General features: G+C 41.3%; 3 protein-coding genes across 7 annotated transcripts; 1 reads left to right on the forward strand and 2 right to left on the reverse strand.

Annotated features, from left to right (window-relative positions):
- Positions 1 to 1563: 1563 nt before the first annotated feature.
- rbm4.3 (RNA binding motif protein 4.3) lies at positions 1564 to 4596 on the reverse strand. The gene is made up of 4 exons (XM_071478015.1): positions 4448 to 4596; positions 3505 to 3925; positions 2742 to 3393; positions 1564 to 2345 (listed from the first exon to the last, which is right to left on the reverse strand). The coding sequence occupies exons 2-3, from the start codon at positions 3911 to 3913 to the stop codon at positions 2762 to 2764; spliced, it is 1041 nt and encodes a 346-aa protein (XP_071334116.1). The 5' UTR covers positions 3914 to 3925; positions 4448 to 4596; the 3' UTR covers positions 1564 to 2345; positions 2742 to 2761.
- Positions 4597 to 5386: 790 nt separating this feature from the next.
- On the forward strand, positions 5387 to 6656 carry tifa (TRAF interacting protein with forkhead associated domain). 3 transcript variants are annotated; one of them, XM_071478023.1, is made up of 2 exons: positions 5387 to 5596; positions 5733 to 6656. In XM_071478023.1, the coding sequence occupies exon 2, from the start codon at positions 5776 to 5778 to the stop codon at positions 6361 to 6363; it is 588 nt and encodes a 195-aa protein (XP_071334124.1). In that variant the 5' UTR covers positions 5387 to 5596; positions 5733 to 5775; the 3' UTR covers positions 6364 to 6656. The 3 variants fall into 3 exon arrangements, with proteins under 3 accessions (XP_071334124.1, XP_071334123.1, XP_071334121.1); XM_071478022.1 differs by having other exon boundaries at positions 5390 to 5596; positions 5761 to 6656; XM_071478020.1 differs by having other exon boundaries at positions 5393 to 5596; positions 5718 to 6656.
- Positions 6657 to 6770: 114 nt separating this feature from the next.
- LOC139621479 (RNA-binding protein 4.1-like) lies at positions 6771 to 13531 on the reverse strand. 3 transcript variants are annotated; one of them, XR_011691003.1, is made up of 6 exons: positions 13440 to 13531; positions 12506 to 12936; positions 11762 to 12388; positions 9897 to 9974; positions 9285 to 9384; positions 6771 to 9200 (listed from the first exon to the last, which is right to left on the reverse strand). XR_011691003.1 is itself a non-coding variant. In XM_071478014.1 (4 exons), the coding sequence occupies exons 2-3, from the start codon at positions 12915 to 12917 to the stop codon at positions 11784 to 11786; spliced, it is 1017 nt and encodes a 338-aa protein (XP_071334115.1). In that variant the 5' UTR covers positions 12918 to 12936; positions 13440 to 13531; the 3' UTR covers positions 10800 to 11457; positions 11762 to 11783. The 3 variants fall into 3 exon arrangements, 1 of the variants encoding a protein (XP_071334115.1); XR_011691002.1 differs by having other exon boundaries at positions 9285 to 9974; XM_071478014.1 differs by lacking the exons at positions 6771 to 9200; positions 9285 to 9384; positions 9897 to 9974 and adding an exon at positions 10800 to 11457.
- Positions 13532 to 17804: the final 4273 nt, after the last annotated feature.

Here is a 17804-nt window from a genome sequence, read left to right on the forward strand (position 1 = left end):
AATGAGGCCCATTGATATCTGAATCAAAGCATCAATATAAAGGTGTTCCTTATTTTAATAAAGTATTTGCATACAAAAAAGTATAAATTTAAATTCTGCAATAAAATACAATAATTCAAGCCTAAAAAAAATGAAAAATCGTGATTAAAATGTTCACCTTTTAAAAGACCAGCAGAGCTCAGTCTCATGAAAACCCCAGCTGGGTGTCAAACCTCAGTCAGCCAACCAAAATGTGTTCCTTTGTTGTGGAATCCTGTATTGTGCAATGAAAACAAAGCTAAACCTCGAACCTCGTAGTGCAGAAAATTCGCTTTGTTTTTGTTTTTTTAATACTACAATATCATAAGCAAACTCATATGGACTAAATGCTGATATTTTATTAACAAAAAACTCAAAAGGCCAATGCACAAATTTATAGTGTTAATAATAGGGAGTGTGATATTTCATTGAAATCATTTTGTCAATGTTTTGTTTACTTAGGCATGTTCTTAAACAGCTGCTTATGTCAGACAATTATTTTGCTAGGTGAACATTAAGATATTGCATTTAAGTATTTTTATATAACTCTAAAGTTATATAGTTACATAACGCTAATTTTTAAAATAGTGAATACAATTCTATTGGCCCCCTGGTAAAAATATTTCTCATCCAGCTATCAAGCTGGAATTGTGCAGTTAAGACTGTAACTCATTAGCAGGAACAATGGTGCAATTTGGGAAACTACTACATCTACAGTTTTAATGACAGTGTATTAGTTAACAGTGAGTCCATGTTATTGTTTTAAATATTTTATTCATGCAGGTCAAGATCCAAAACGGCAATACAAAGCAGAGCACTGTGAACTCCTCACCTCCATCAAAATTCTGTGTGAAATTTTCCTGCATTACAAGGGTTTAATCAAACTGATCATGTCTGTAAAACAAGATGTAGCATTTCTGATTCTTTCCTCACATCAAAACCTTACCTCTTGTCCAGTTTAACCTGACCTAGCTGTGATAAACGCTGTTCTAATTTCCAGCTTCAGAAACAACTGCCCCCAAGCAAACCACGCTCTACAATTTGCTGGCAGTGCTGGAAAAAAAAGGACTGTCAACTATATGTATCTATAGAGTTATTTCCCTGCAAACACTGACAATAAAGAACAGCAGATTTACAGCTGAATGGATCATTTTGTGTACAGGGAAAGAGCAGGAAAACAAACATTTAACTAGTTAACAATCAGGGTCCTGTGAACAATCAAAATCAAAGTAAACCTCTGGAGCAGATAACTAGTAATATGTACCTATAAAACAGTTGAATGTGAGCATGTGCTGTCTGCAGTAGTCCTTAAAGCCCTGGACTTACCTGTTGACTCTGAAGATCTCCTGTAGCCTTTGATGTCATCTCCCCCAGATTCAAGGTTAACTAGTCTCATCTATGAAATCTCACCTGGTGGGTATCGCCCTTAGTCACTTCAGCTACTATGGGAACAAGTTTCAGTTTTGGCACTAAGGGAGGGGGACAGGGTAAAAGGTGCGCTGATGAATGATAAAAGCTGTATTTAGTATTTCAGAGAAGCTCAGATAAGAGACATTTCTTTAATCAGCGTGACGATTTTAACAAGTTTGTTATTTCATCATAAATAAACGCATTATCAATCAATTTAGATTTTCGAAAGTATTCAAGTCAATTCAAGCGGTTACACTGATGAGTTGTTTTAGCGCAGGGCTGGATTTTTGAGCACATCTGTGAACAACATTACTGCACAAATCCGTTTATTATAAAAAAAAAAGATCAACAGTGGACAGGTACATGTGAACGCTTTTTGGTAACTGTACCATTAACAGTTACTTTCTAAATGTGTAAAAACTCCTATTTCTTAGCAGTTTAAATTTTCACAGCAACGCCACATGGAGGTTTAGTTTTCGATGTAAAGTTCAACATGATGGAAGCAACGTGCAGACTAGATTTAATACCAAACATGATTCAGTTCAGTTAAATCTACAGTCACAAGTATCGCCTAGAAACTGCTGCTGAAATGATTCAGCTTTCTAAGGTTACACACCACATCAGAACACTAATTATTCAAACGTAAAAGGTACAATTTAAAAAAAAACAAAACGCCTAACTCAGACGTCAAGCATTAAAAATTCTACAGCACAATGACAAACTAAAACAAATAGGGGAAAAAAAAAACGAGATTAAAAGTTGTCCCAAAATAAAAACAAAAACAGACGTAGACGTCGGCAATTCAGTTCCTCCTGTGAGCATCTCAGGGGAACGTAACGCGCTCAGCCGCAGACAGGAAGTGGATAGTGTCACGTGCATCAGGAGGCGGCGAGCGGCGACGCAGGCGGACGACGATCCTGAAAAAAGAGCAAATGACACAAATGAACTGCCTGCAACTGTTGATGCAAAGCACGTTGTTCCATCGTAATTACCTAAATGTCAACTTTTTTCGAGTTCTGAATCTCGAGACCTGTTCTTCAGTCAGAGGTCCCACACTGGACAGTCTGTATTTGCCGGATTAAGCCACATTTAAAACTGGTATTAGCTGAAATCCCAGTTGGTGCACAGACGTGCATTATCAACGAATTTACAAACTGTTGAATAACACTTTGTACGCATGTTGTTTCAAACCTTGTTTTCCCCACAAGACCTAGAGCGTACGGATGTGGTCACAAGCTGCCTCTGCCTTTTTAGGGACGAAGGGCAATTTCAGAAAAGATAGGAACACCAATCTACCTCAGACCTATTCTCACCTTCACATGCCGGGCCTTGCTTAATAAGCGTAGCGTGCAGGCGGTGGCGGGGGCAGCCGGTCTGCGTAGGGGTCCCTGGCACGTGGAACTCCGTATGCCGGGACCCGGGAGACCGGAGAGAGTCGGGAGCGCTCATAGGAGTAGCCATTACTGGCAGGGGGCATTGGCGTGCTAGGCGCTCTCCTGAGGGGGCTGCGATCTCGAGTGTAGTACGAGGACGGGGGAGGTGGGAGGGGTCGACGCTCATACGGGTCAAGCGGCGAGGTCATAAGACGATCTCGGACGACGGCTGAAGGGGGAGGGGGAGGAGGAGGGGCGCCAGCACGTTGATCCTCATAGGAGGCGATGCCATATGGGCGAGCTCTGTACTTCTCATAGTAATCTACCACGCCGTATCTGTCCCTCTCACCCTCATAGGGACGGTCAGGATAAACAGCTCGTCTAGGGGGAGGGGGTGGCAGAGGGGGGGCTGGGTAACCTGGGGGTATATGGCTGAGGCGGCCTCTCAGGTAGCTGGGTGGGGGAGGCTCGTGCCTCTCTCCTGGATAGCGTGGGGGCCAGTAGCCACCTCTGTCTGGGGGAGGAGGGGGGTAGTCATCCCGTTCATCGTGTCTGGGACGGCTCTTGGAAATCTGGACATGGATGCGTTTTCCTAAATACAAATAAAATTACAGATAACGGAGAAGACACATTACATAACCAGGTTCACAACAGCCACACACACTTCACAACTACTTTATTTTCCATGATGGTCCTTTCTTACCTTGGAATTCGGTGTTGTCCAGTCCCTTGATGGCGTCCATGGCCTCATCAGAGTTGGACATATGTACAAAAGCAAAATTCTTGACAACAGCACACTCTGTGACTGTGCCGTACTCTTCAAACAGAGCACGGAGCTCTTCATCTGATCCCTTCTCTACATTCGCTACATGCAGTTTGACTGAGCCCTGGTTCTTCCCGTGGCTGGCCTCTACATTGATTGGTGTGCCGTGAAGCTTGTAGAGGTGGAGATTTTTGATGGCTTTGGTGGCGGCCTTGCGGTCATCCATGTGGACGAAGGCGTAGTTTTTAATGATGGCACACTCTGTGACTGTGCCGTACTGAGTAAAGAGTGCCTTGATTTCATCCTGGTCTGCCTCCCGGGGCAGATTTCCCACAAAAATTTTCACCATTTTGTGAAAGACCTGTTTAAAGGCAATTTAGAGAAAACGAGATAATCAGGGGTGAAGAAAGAAAACAAAACGTTTAATCAAAATTAACCATGTTTACCTTTGTACTCAATGATTAATTGCTGGCCTAAAACCTTTGCTCAGTCTTAACTGCGAATTAAACAGGCCCGTTCCCTGCAAAATGGCTGACAACAGTTTGACTACCGCAGCAAGTCAACTAATTTTAACATAAAATGTCACACTAATTGTATAATTAGAACATTTCTATCCTATTTGTTGCAAATAAAACGCCATGTTGCGGATAATTAACCAAGTCTAAACATAACATCGGGTCTTAGTTTCAGCGAATTTGCTTGTGCTAGCTGTTAGCTACGGTTAGCTCGCTAACCAAGTCACGCTATTAGGCCTCCGGCAAGCAGCGCAGACCGAGCTCAAAGCAGCGGGCCGGACAACACGCAAAGCTCAGTGGATGTTTCAGGATTTTAAAATGCGTTGAAATGTAAATACTACCACTTCGGCGTGTAAATTTTAGGTTACCTTTTCTACCGGGCGGCCTCTACAAAGAATTCAAACCCCTTTCGAGGGAGATTTCCTCTGACCAGCTTCCGTTTCGTTTTTCCGGCCCGTCTTCTTCTTCTTCTTCTTCTTCGCTTGCGCTTTTCCCGCGTCACAACCTCACAACCACACCGCCCCCCCCCCCCCCCCCCCCCCCCCCCCCCCGCCGCCGGGGGCGCAGTGCTCATCATCGTTTTATAAACAATAACAACAGACGTTTAACTACCGTGTTCGCTTTACATAAATCATTAGTTGACATATTTCCTACCCTGTGCTAACTGTATATTACATATTAATGATATGACTAAATATGCGTGATAAAGTTTTTTTTTAAAAGGTGCCATATTTAGTTTTGTCCTGGCTTTCCTGAAATCATCGTCCAGTTTAGATGCAAGTTTCGTGCTGGATTGACATGAAGCAGTAACAGACTGTATGTAAAAACAGTTTTACAGTGGTTGTAAGTCCTGCAGGGGAGTTTATTGTGAAACTATGCAGTCTCTTCTTTCTGTTTCATCAGCTTTTCGCTTTGTTTGCGTCATCCTGGAATTTCCACAGCTGCGACGTTCAGGTGCTCATCTTAAAGTTGTATATTAGAAAACAACGACCAATCAATGAAACATTTCATTAGAAAAGTAAAGTAAACAGATAAGGAAACAAAGGAAAGACAAATGTAGCACTGATTCAGTGGTGTTTTTTATGATAAGACCAATGGCACAAAGTAGCACATTCATTTGAAGTTAGTTTGCTACGCGTCAGAGAACGGTGAAATATGCCTATTACAACTTTAGATTTTAGGAAAGGCGGGCTCTTTAGCCTGCCGACTGTCTCAATCAACAAAAATAATATTTCAATGATCTAAAAGTGAAAGCTGCAACCGATATCATCTGAAAAGCCAGACAGTCCGAATCTGCACTTGAAAGCAGCATCGTTACAACTGGATCTCATGACAGTGACGAAACTCCGGAGAGAAGAAGAAAACAGTTTTGCAGGGACCAGTCGGCGTGACTCTTCCTGTTTTCACTCTTAGCAGCAACACTGTTAGTCAGAGCACTGGGCATAGGCATCATTTGATTCTGTGGGCGGATTAAAAGCACCTATCTGAATGTGCAATTTATAAACATCGACATACAGGTAAGACACAAACATCAGACAGCAGGAATTTATCCATTTGTTGGATTATTTTTCTTTTGATTGACTAGTAATCCACACATTTCATTGTATTTCTAATGTGATTTTTGCCTTCTGTGCCTAGATCCTTTCATCACAGAAGCTCATCCTCTTACTGATTTGATCAGGAGCTGTTTTTCACAATGAGTGTGTCTCAGACAATGGAGACAGAGGAGGATCTCCTCACTTGTCTCCAGATCAAGCTTTACCACCCTCAGCAGAACTGCAGGGGCCTTTACGGGGTGCTTCCCCTGGGGAGGAGGAGCAGACACTCGGCGGATGACCCTCTCAGGCTGGGACGTGACAGCCAGGCCTGCACTTACACCCTGATGGACCCTCGGGTGTCCCGTAAACAGCTGGCCCTCCACGCCTACCGCACACCCCAGAGCCAGGACATGCTGTTCACCATCCAGAACCTGAGCCAGAGGGGACGGCTGTCAGTGAACAGCTCATCTCTGGGATACCTGGAGAGGATGGATCTCCCAGATAAGGCCCTGATCCGGTTTGGAGAGTATGAAATGCTGACCATCCTCGAGTCCGGCGAGGCCAAGGCCAGCTTTGAGGTGGAGTTTGAGGTGCTGCCTGTGCCTCCGTCCAGGGAGACATGCATGTGTGTGCCTAGTATGACACCTGTCATGGACACAGGCTCAACTGTGACAAATGGTCTCCCAGCTGAGTTCATAGCACTTGGCCCTCTGGAGACTGATGAGACTCTCATGTGCCCGTCATGATGAACCAGCACCGCTCCGTGAAATGTTATTTTTTAATTCACTTGCAATTAAAGGAAATACAAATTGCTCTCTAGCTGCTACATTAGAGTTCATACAGGCTTAGATAAAATCCCTGCTTGTAATGTGAAATCATAGTATTATTTTGAACCCTGTATCTGTTACTTTCATGTCTATATGTTAAAAAAAGCTGTGGTATTAATAACTCCTACTTTTTACATTTAAATGCTATAAAGACCTCAAGTTATTTCTTTCTAAAATTTCATCTCACACAATAAATTGTTTTTGGTAACATGTTTTTGTGAATATTGTTGTTAAATAATGTAAATCAGCCATAGGTTTGATAACCAGTTCAGGGAAACTCTTATCACAGTTACAAGACAGAAACAAATAGGGTTCACATCTTGTCTTTTACAAACAGGTTTTTCCACATTTTCCATTTTGAGCTCAGGTTTCAGCAATAAGCTCAGCTGGCTATATATATATATATAGAGAGAGAGAGAGAGAGAGAGAGAGCTAATAAGCTGATAATACAATTCTGGATGAACTATTTTATCTTGACTAGTAACTACAGCTGTCAAAATAATGCTGAGTAAAAAGTGTATTTCCTCCTGTAATGTAGTGGTTTATAAGTATAAAGTGGCATAACATAAAAATTCCTAAGTACAAATACCTCAAAACTGTACTGAAGTGCTGGAGTAAATAGATTGACTTTATTTCTTTTTCTATAATATATATCGAGCGGATATGTTCATCAGGTCATGCTCTCAACAACAACAGATAGTAAGGTGAGACATTGCATCACCTTAAAACTATCTCCTATCAGCACGTCAGTGGTGATGGTATTCTGTTTGAGTCAGATGCAGAAACTGGATCCTTTTAGCAACAATCTGAGAACAAAGTCCAAACCTGGTCTTAAGCAGAAGATGGATCAGTGTCACTGAGGTTGTTAGCAGCCATAAAAGTTTGGTTGATTAATCACTGTCATGCAGCAAACCCAATAAAACCTCCTCTGATCAGGATTGTACTGAGACTCTAATCACCACCTATGATTTCTTGAAACACCATCCCAGCAGGAAGGGAGTGTGCTTAAAAGAAATTATATTTTTAAACTGAAATAACCTCAATGAACCAACAACAAAAAAGGGAATAGAGAAACCGACACGTTTTCTTTGGTATTTGTGGGGGATTTACTTTCAATTTTACAATTTGATATATAGATTGCTTTATTTCCTTCTTCCAAGCAGAGCAACTATAGTATCTATCTATATATGGCTGGCTACCTCTAACCCAGTACTATCAAGAGACTAAACCACTGTGTTCATCATTGAACAAGCTCATCTCTAAGTTTTATCAGGAAAAAGATCATTTCCAAATCAAGTGACATTGACTAATAGTGAGGAAAAAAAATATCTTACTATGTAACAAGTCTGACTCTTCACAGGGCATGTCGTCACAGCTGAATTCAGTAAAAACTCTGTTTGTCTGCCTTTATAACCCATAACTTTTCATTGAGGCGAATATTTTGATGTCCACATATATCAAAATCAAAATAAATAAATAAATAAAAAAAGACTAAAGCCTCAATAAACTACATGAAATTAGAAGCAAAGTTTCCAACTATTGACAACACAGTTATTAAAAAAGTGTTTATTTACTGAGACACATGTTTAAATATTTCATACTGAAAAGGGCATACTACATGCATCCATCTCCATCCATATTTAAAAAAAAACAAAAAACAGTAGTATACACAGTAACATACAGTGTATGAAAAATAGTTGTAGGTCCACAAATATAAAGATAATAGCAAAATATGTTTAACACTTGTATATAAAAGTCATGCATAGGTTTCAAGGGAACATTCCAGAACGTAAAGGGATAGTTCAGGTTATCTGATGTGGTGCTGTGTGACGTTGTTATGCATAGTCAGTGTATTACCCCCAGTAGATTAAGATCACTGAAACAGTCCAATGCAACCAACATCCATTGAAACATACGCTTCATTTAGAATATTTTCAGCGTTTTGTCTTCCCGTCAAAACAAATGTTTCCTTTGGTACATTTTTCTCAGCCGCTGAACTACTGTATTCCTACACACAAGTGCACCCACGGCGCACACTGTACACTGCAGCAGCAGGTCAGCAGAGGGAACCAGAGAGAGCTAAACTTCACTTTGTTTTGGCAGGAAGACAAAGCGCTGAAAATATTCTAAATGAAGCATACATTTCAACAGATACTGGAATGTTTCAGTGGGCTTCAGTGGCCGTCTTTTAAAAGTTTCTAAAAGACTTCTTTTTCTGCTGGCCCTGTGCGCAGCAGCACTCCGCTCTGCTTCTGTGCCAGTGCTCTTTGCTGCCTCTCCCAACTGGCAACATAGATCTGAATCTACTGCAGCGAGGGTGAGAGATCAGAGCGGGTCGCCACTTATCACAAGGTCGGTGGTTCGACTACCAGCTCCTCCAGTGTGCATTTCAGAGTGTCCTGGGGGAAGGTACTGAACCCAAAATTGCCCATGATGTATCATCATAGAAAGTAAGTATGTGCGTATGGTAGATAAGTGCTATATGTATAGGCAAAAGAGCTGTATAAACCTGAGTGTGTGAATATGGGTTTCATTGAAAGGCACTTTGAGTGGTCAATAAGACAAGAAAAGTGCTGTATAAGTGCAGTTGAATGGGAATAAGACCTCTTGGGTCAGTATAATCAGTCCAAACGGTAACCCAACCCATTGTTTTGGTGTAATCAGCTGCAGGGCACAAATATGTACCATGTAGGTTTTCTGAGGACCAAGCTGGGACGTTCACTCTAGCTCACCACCCAATGCACCAAATCCACTTCCTGTAACACAACAAACACGTCAGTCAAGGTTCACAAAATAGACCAGTCTCCCATGGACTTCATAGTGAACTTATACTGCCTTACCTTGAACCACAGGACCACCGGATCCCGTGATGTTCAAAGGCCACCAAGTCCTGTGAATTCACATCAAGATCCCATTATAGTCGCCAGAGCAGAAACAAGCCTGTGAAGAAAGACACAGGGTCGGTGATCCCACTCATCACTGATGAAATCAAAAAAATATTTCTATCATTTCTGCAGTATATCCTACCCAGACTACATTATCAAATTAAAATAAGAATACCCCACTACGTCTTTTCAATAATTTGCTGAATGAAATTGAAGATTGATTATGCCAAAATGTAATTGGTGATTTAAAGATGAAGTACAAGTACAATTTGCTTTACCAAATTAAAAAAGAAAAAAACATCAAAAGGATAAAATATTAAGTGTAATAAGGATTCTTTTTTCAAATGAGGACTTTGTGTTTTTTGTATTTGTGTTCATTTTTATATGTTGGCAAGATGCAAAATTAAGAGTATTTTTTATAAATCCCTTCATCCCTTGCATATCTTCCACATTTAGAAACTACAAAATGTAAAAATGACTTATCGAGAGTGTGGAAAAATGCAGTATGAAACAACTGATTGCTTCAGTAATAGATGTTTATGCAAAACAGTTTAAAACAATATCTACCTCTCTTCTTCAGGCTGCTGGACATCTTCCAAGGATGACTTACCATGAGCTGACATCTCTTGCATAGAGTCTAACAACCTACAAAGAGCACAAATACTAAGAATACCAAGACTGCATGCATTTTGTGGCACATATACAGTACACAAGTTATACATGTTCAGAGTTAAAGCAATAATGGTAAGTGTGACCAATACGTAATGTGACAGAGAAATGAAGAATGCAAATCAAGACCTCAGAACAATTGTCGCAAGGAGACACAAATGAGCCAACGCAAAGCTCAGTTATTGTTATACTTCTAGGAAACCACTGTGATTGGCTCGACACAAGGTAGGCAATGGCAGACGCTGATCGAGGAAAGGTGCAGCTCCCTGTGCACCAGGGACAACGCACAGCAGACGATCGACACTGGTTAAAAACTTATTAGTATAATTGTTGGCCATTTTTTGCCACTCCAGGGTTTGTGGGCAGCTAAAGGTTTCATTAGCTGCATTAACTCTGAGGGTCCTCAAGGGAAAGGCAGGATCACAGTCGACTTCTTGTTCATGTATTAGTTCTCACACATGCATTTTACACTTGCAATGACTTAAACAGTGATCAATTATATTTCTGTCAACCAGTCGTCTTCACGAGGGCTAAAGTGAAAACGCATCAACGCAAGATGTCAGTGATGCTTCACAAACAAGAACTTTAAAGTCACACATTTCCCACCATTATCACTTGCAATGAAGAGGACAAAGAGAGCATCGCCTACCATGTGTCAAGCTGATAACTCAAGGGTATGGAGAATTAAACTGAAAGCGTGTTATGAGTTGAACGCCTGGGTATTACAATGGTATTAGCTTGGGTATTCTTTGAGCTACAAAGGCCTAACCAGCGTGGAATAATTTGACAGTTAAAACGTCATTTTTGGTTTCAGTCGTTTATTTAAAAAGCTTTCAAATGAAAAGCAACTTGTAAAGTAAATAAAATCATACATAACGGTGCTATAGATTCTGTGTTCGCAAGGAAATATAACACAAAGCGTAAAAAGAACAAAACCACACTGAAACTTTTGATTTGTCATGCTAACAAGTGTCGCAAATCTTAAAGAGATTATTATACAACCTGCCACACCAAATATTATATTAAAGCTCAACTGAATTTTTTCCATTTTCATTTTGAGATCAACCAGCAACCTTAGTCTGAACACAATGATCTTCCCTTGATATAAAATTAAGTCAGTTTCCCAGAGGCCTTATTCATTTAGAAAGACTGGAAAGCAGATTGTGCAGTTTTTGCAGCACTGCATCTCACTGGAGTGGACTACGCCACCTAAGCCAGCAAGCTATCCTGAAAAACACTTTAAACAGTAAAACAAGCAAAGGAACATAAAAGGCATGAATAGCTCAGATGAATACGTGAACTGTAGACATGGAATCGTATGTTTTTAAGTACGGCACTGTCCGCAATACAGTATCTTCCAGTAAGTCTCAGGCGAACGCAACGCAATCCGCCATAGACAAGGAGGATGTATAGCGCCACGTGCATCAGCAGACAACGACGATCTTGTCATATTCTAAACCTGAAAAGAGAGCACACCACACATGTCAAGGAGCACGTTTTACTCAGGAATCGCGCAAGACTGATGTTTGATGTTAAAGCAGCAATATTTTATGAGTCTACCAGCAATGTTTGATGGTTGTATACTGAGCCAGATCTGCAGGAATTAAGAGCTCTGACTGATGGTGAGGATTTATAGCGTGATTCTACCTCAATTACCGATTCAGCTCTCATTTATTTCGGTACAAATTCATTTGAAGATTTTTTCCAATCATGTCTATCAATATAGTTTATGATGTCATGAAACAGCCTCTGACTGTTCTCACCTTCTATCACACTCTCAGGTGCCTAATAGCCTGCATAGCGAGGTGGTGGTGGCGGTGGCGGCACTCTGTCCGAAAAGGAGTCCCTGGGGCGGGGAGCTGCATACATCGGTACTCTGGACACTGGAGAGAGCCGGGACCGCTCGTAGGAGTAGCCGTTACCAGCTGACGGAGCAGGCGGAAGGGGGGCTCGTCTGATGGGGCTTCGGTCTCTGGCCATGTAGGACGGAGGAGCATGGGGGAGCGGGCGGCGCTCATATGGGTCAAGGGAACCCATTCCAAGACGTTCTCTAACCAGTGCCGAGGGAGGAGGAGGAGGGGGGATGGCACACCTATCATCGTAGCCCGCGGTGCTGTAAGGACGGGCTCTGTATTTCTCATAGTAATCAACCACCCCGTAGCCGTCTCGCTCACCATAGCCACGCGGAGGATAAGCCGGCCGTCTCGGAGGAAGGGGCGGCGGAGGCGGAGGAGGGTAAGCGGACATGTGACCTCTGTAGGGAGGCTCGGGCCTCTCCCCTGGGAAGCGAGGAGGATAATAGCCTCCTCTGCCTGGCGGAGGTGGATAGTCCTCCTCCTCGGGTGCCCCCCTGGGTCTGCTTTTTGATATCTGAACATGTATGCGACTTCCTGAGAGAGAAAAAAACATTGTCCCTCAAATCTAAAAGGTTAAATACTGATGGTAAGGAAAACCCAGAAAACTTCCAATCCTTTCACTCGTAAGAGTAGAATATCAAATTTCCTTACCTTGAAACTCTGTGTTGTCCAGGCCTTTTATGGCATCCATGGCCTCTTCATGATTGGCCATGTGCACAAAGGCAAAGTTCTTGACAATGGAGCACTCTGTGACTGTGCCATACTCTTCAAAGAGAGCACGGAGCTCTTCATCGGATCCCTTTTCTACATTGGCAATGTGGAGCTTCACAGGTGGGGCCTGGTTCTTCCCTCTGCTGAGCTCCACATTGATGGGCCTACCATTCAGCTTATAGAGATGGAGCTCACGGATGGCTTTGGTGGCAGACTTGCGGTCTTCCATATGGACAAAGGCATAGTTTTTGTACTTGGCACATTCTGTCACTGTGCCATATTGGGTAAACAGAGCCTCAACTTCATCCTTCCCAGCATGCTGAGATAGGTTCCCTATGAAAATCTTTACCATTGTTGCTCCAGTGTATTCTCTGCAAGGGGTACAGACAGGAGGAGTTAACACGGGACACCATGCAGTAACAGAAAGTAACCAGTGGGAGCAAATGGTGAACAGATAACGTCATTTTAAGGAAATAGAAAGCTTGTCATCAAGGCGACGGCAGGCTAAAGGGCCACCAGAGAAATATTATTCAACTATGTCACCAAATGACATGCTTATCTTCGTTTGTTAACAACGTTTGAATTTAGTTTTTAGTCTGAAATAAACGATACAGCTGACATATATAAGGAGTTGGAGAAGTTTCCATGTTTGTACTTCCTGGCCACTGAGCTGCTAAACAGGCTCGTTAAGTTTCAATAGTATCTATTGGCAAGCTAACGCTAGCTACCAGGGGTTAGCCAACCTGTCGCCTGGTACGGAACCAAGTAAAGTTAAGTTCAGCCATTGGCACTAAACGCAGTTACGGTTGACGACATGTAAAACTACAAATCAACAGAAACCAGTTGAGAAACCAGTGAAAACGACAGTACTCACTGCGTGTGGACGGCGCCACCACCAAGTCGAAACTCCAAAACTGACAAACAGTAAACACAGGCTGACGATGTGAGCGCAGCCAGGAATCTGATTGGTGAATGGACGTGTCGCTCAAAAAGTACGGCCTGTGATTGGATGTGGGAAGTATGAAGGAAAGTTTTCTTTAAAAGGTATGAATGACATTTGTGTGGGCTGGGCTGTTCTGTAAAGCTTGCTGTCACCAGGAGAAAATCTAATCTAATGCGTGTGTTTATGTTCAGACGATTATACATTAAGTAGTTTCAGGAATGAAAATGATTCAATTTTGTTTTCATGAATGAAATCAAACCCAAATAATTACTTTTTTGAACAATAATTTGTTATATTCTGTCAAAATTATTTAACTGTTTACATCTTACATAAAGTCTTCTTCTTCTTTTTCTTATTATTTTCATCACTTATTGATTTTTATTTGATTCTATATTTATTTTCATCTATATCCATCTTGTAGCTATATTTATATTTAGATACTTCATCCAAGATTTGAGAATACTGCATAATCATGTGGGAGAAAAAAAATATAAATAGTATATTAAAATATAAAAAGTATATTCAGTAAGTGGAGAATCAATGACAAAAATAATCTATAATAATTTTTTTTTAAAGCTTGCAATAAGGACATGCATGTGATGCCGAAACAAATGAGACTGTTGGTGTTTTTTCTCCTCTTGTAAGTAATTTACATCAGCATTCAGGAGAGAAAGGCAAACGGCAGCAGTGAAAAGCTTTGGGAAACCTCCTGGAGGGATCTATTACATACTTCAAATGTGAGCCGGTCTGTCAGCTCTTTCCTCAGTGCTCATGAAGCCTCTGTGAGTCAGTTTATGTTCGTCAGACGTTACGCCCTCATCCATTATCCAAGAACTCTTAATTTGACATTACTGGAAAATTATGGGATGAACAATGCTGTCACTAACCATTTTAGAGAGGCTCAGTAACCGGTGAACTCATATTAAAGCTGCATTGGTTGTTTCTGTTGAATTTCTTTTTCATCATAACCTCTTAACTTGTACTGTTCCTTCATATGAAACAGTCAATGGGAGGAAATCAGGCCGTCCAACTCCACGGCAAGATAAGAATGACACTTTAATGTGTCGTGGCCGAATGCTTTATCAAACTATTGCCTGTCAACACATCCAACAAACATGGAGCAGGTTTCTGGCAACTTAAATAAATGATAAATAAAGTCCCTATTCTTTTCATTTTCAGTGGCGATATATGGCTTTTTGGGGTCATGGTCTTCCCTTTTAGTGATACTTTGTTTGGACTCTGTTTATTATTATTTCCTGTTTTATTTTGATATTAACCACCTCGTGTGTCTTTTGGTTGTTTTACTTCTGGTCTTTGTCTCGTTTCCCTGCCTCTGTGATTGTCTGCCTCGTCCTCATGTGTTTCACCTGTTCACCTGTGCCCTTGCCTCCACTGTGTATGTAAGTCTCTGTGTTCCCCTCGCTCTTGATTTGTCTGTTTTGTTCCTGCTTTTGTGACCTGTTCAGTTCCTCTGTGTTGCCTCATGCTCCTGTGTATGTTCCTTGTTATGTTTCCCTCCTGTTCCTCATGCGGAGGTTCCTTCTTTTGTGTCCTGTGTTTTGCCCGCTACCTGTAACACTGAGTTCTTCTACTGTGACTGTCACATTACACAGTTGTTCCTTCCATTTTTCATATTGTTATTATTATTATTATTATGAAGCTTTAAATGTGTATAGCCTGATATGTGACTGTGGGAAATATTTTTAATCCAACAGGTGTGTTTTAATCAGAGTATTCTGCTTGTTTTATCAATGACACCAGTAAATCATTTTAAATGATGGGACAGTGCTCTGCCTGCGTTCTTGAGAATTATAGTGGGTCCCTTTCAAGGATATGTAGCGTGAGTGTGATGTTCTGTATGTTGGAAGAGGGAGTCACTGTTCATCAAATCAGCCAAGGTGGGAAACTCCCGAACTTCAGAAACAATGGTGTCTATGTACAACAGTTTGACATAATAATAAGGGGGCACCCAGATAGTGTCCCCAGCTGGTGGAGGGAGTAAGCATATCAAAGCTGATGCACAAAAGAGACAATTCAGTTCAATGCCAAACTTTTTTTTTTTTTTTTAACAATAAAACCTACATCGTGTTGAACTCAGAAGATTGTGTTTTTATTGAGTCTGAAAGTTGTGTGATGGAGGATCCGAGCTCCACTGGCCCAGGTGCAGATTTCTGACCCAAGGGACATAAACTAGAGCCCAAGAGTAAGGCTACGTTTCAGTCGTGGCTTACATGTTTAAAACTGAAAGTAGACTGATGGAAAATTGATGATTTTGATGAATCATTTCCTGTGGAAAGAAAACGTTTCCAGCCAGTCACCATGAGCCACACGTGAATTACATCTGGACACAATTGACAAATCTACAAATCACACTCTTCTGTTGCTCTGCATTTAGTCACTGAGGCTGTTTTTACAGCTTGAAGGAGATAATTGTACTTGACCCGCAGCATTGGTTTAAAAGCACAGTGATGCAGATGATGTCACAATCTCTCAATAACGCATATTAAAACACTGTCTCTATGTTTGTACTACATTTATTTAATTTAAATCTTAGCGGTGCTTACTTTTCTAACAGCTCAGTATGATTGCTGATCTCTCACTGCTTGGATGGACTACAGATTAGGCTGATTTAAAATGGATGATGACAGGTATGATCTGGCAGTGGGAAGTTCCCACTGGAGAGGAGGACTCTGGAGGGCTGGGTTTATCAAGTTTCATCCCCTGGGGCAACAGGCATCGGATTCATCAGGCGTCAGCAAGCAGTCCCCATATATGGAACCCTATTAGCTGGGAGAATAGAAGGAGTCAGAACATACTGTATATGTGAAATGTTTTGTAACACAAGAACAAAAGTCTCTTTGTATTTGAGCAAAACAAGGATCTCAGTTTCAAATGGTGTAAATATATTTCATTTTTTTTACATAGAGGTAAAGAAAAGTACAAGACTCTGTGTGGTCTGTGAGTGAAAGAGCTTTTATAGAGATAGACCGTTTGTTTGTATTCAGACCGCTTAGGGTCACATGATTTTCATCCTAGGTTGGGTTTATATTTTTTTAAAGGTTTAAAGTTAATAGTGATATTTTATATAATAATATAGAGTTTGATTGAATTCCATCCATGCTGTTGGAGTGAAAATGATGGGTATAATACAGTAATGAGGCCTAACGTGCTCAGATTCTCGTGGAAAACTAAAGGTGCCCTGTGGAGTTTTCTTGCAAACCAACAAAAGATGTTACCATTCGGTGTTTCTCACCAAAGCACATTGTGTGTGTGTTCCTGCCACCAGCTGCTGGTCAGCAGACGGGAGTGAAACCAAAGGTCAAATGTGAATTGTGCACAAGCCTGTGTACTCATGCATATGCAGGGTACAAACCAAATCAGGGACCCGCTTGTAAAACCATCAGTCCTTTATTGTACTAGTGGTCAAGACAGAAGACGACAGCTGAATTGTGGAACCTAAAAAATCATAGGCCAAAAAAACTGAAAAACCCTAAAATGGTTTCAGTGTTGACATATTGTATCGTAGCCTTAACTTAGCAAGGTCGTTTCATTCGGCTAACATTATGAGAAAAAGTTAGAGTTGGGTTTTAGGACCATCCATCCAGTGTTTGTTGAGATCCTCTGACAGACTGACATTGCTCACAGAGCCATGCTTCAAGTGAGGCTAAAAAACAGTAGCTTTCTGAGGAACAACATTCACTTTTGTGCATGACTTGAACAAACTGTGCACAAAGTTGCATTCTGAGGTCTTCAGCTCCACCACGGGTCTGGTCATGCTGGGAAAGGGTAGCCCACCGTGTCTATGATCAAAGAGAGACTGGGAAACAAATCCTAGGTCACCATAAATAATCAAATCATTGTATGAGGATAGTATAAGGTATAACTTTGTTTAACCATAACAGCGTCATTATGTTTCAACATGGCAGTCCATGCATTAAAAGAAAATAAACTCTAAATGCAGGTAAGAGAAACTGTATAACTTCCAAATTCCTATTAAATCTGGCTTAAAGTATTTGATAGTGTGAACCTGCCCATTGCAGTATAAGGCAGTGAAGTACGGGGTCCACTCAGCCATCATGGCTCTACCAGTTTGGATAAACACCCAACAGAATCTCTATATGCAGATATATTTTACACATGCAAAGAAAAACACCAACAATTGCCTGTGGAGCAGAAGTAGACTGATTCTCACTGATAATTAACATTCAAAGGAGAGCACCAAGAGTTGAACCCTGGAAAAAAAGCCAGCTATGCCAGTTAGTGCCTCCTCTCAAATACACTGATCAGTCTCACAAC

This window comes from Trachinotus anak, unplaced genomic scaffold (assembly GCF_046630095.1).
Source record: "Trachinotus anak isolate AG129_WGS33_773 ecotype Australia unplaced genomic scaffold, CSIRO_AGI_Tana_v1 ptg000005l, whole genome shotgun sequence".
Taxonomy (NCBI): domain Eukaryota; kingdom Metazoa; phylum Chordata; class Actinopteri; order Carangiformes; family Carangidae; genus Trachinotus; species Trachinotus anak.

What these genes read in the sequence shown, in the direction of transcription:
- tifa (XM_071478023.1), top strand. Translation starts at nt 5,776, where the DNA reads ATGAGTGTGTCTCAGACAATGGAGACAGAGGAGGATCTCCTCACTTGT.
- rbm4.3 (XM_071478015.1), bottom strand. Translation starts at nt 3,913, where the DNA reads ATGGTGAAAATTTTTGTGGGAAATCTGCCCCGGGAGGCAGACCAGGAT. An exon ending in GGACAACACCGAATTCCAAG is followed by an intron (nt 3,394 to 3,504) that starts GTAAGAAAGGAC and finishes ATTTGTATTTAG; the next exon opens with GAAAACGCATCCATGTCCAG.
- LOC139621479 (XM_071478014.1), bottom strand. Translation starts at nt 12,917, where the DNA reads ATGGTAAAGATTTTCATAGGGAACCTATCTCAGCATGCTGGGAAGGAT. An exon ending in GGACAACACAGAGTTTCAAG is followed by an intron (nt 12,389 to 12,505) that starts GTAAGGAAATTT and finishes TTTCTCTCTCAG; the next exon opens with GAAGTCGCATACATGTTCAG.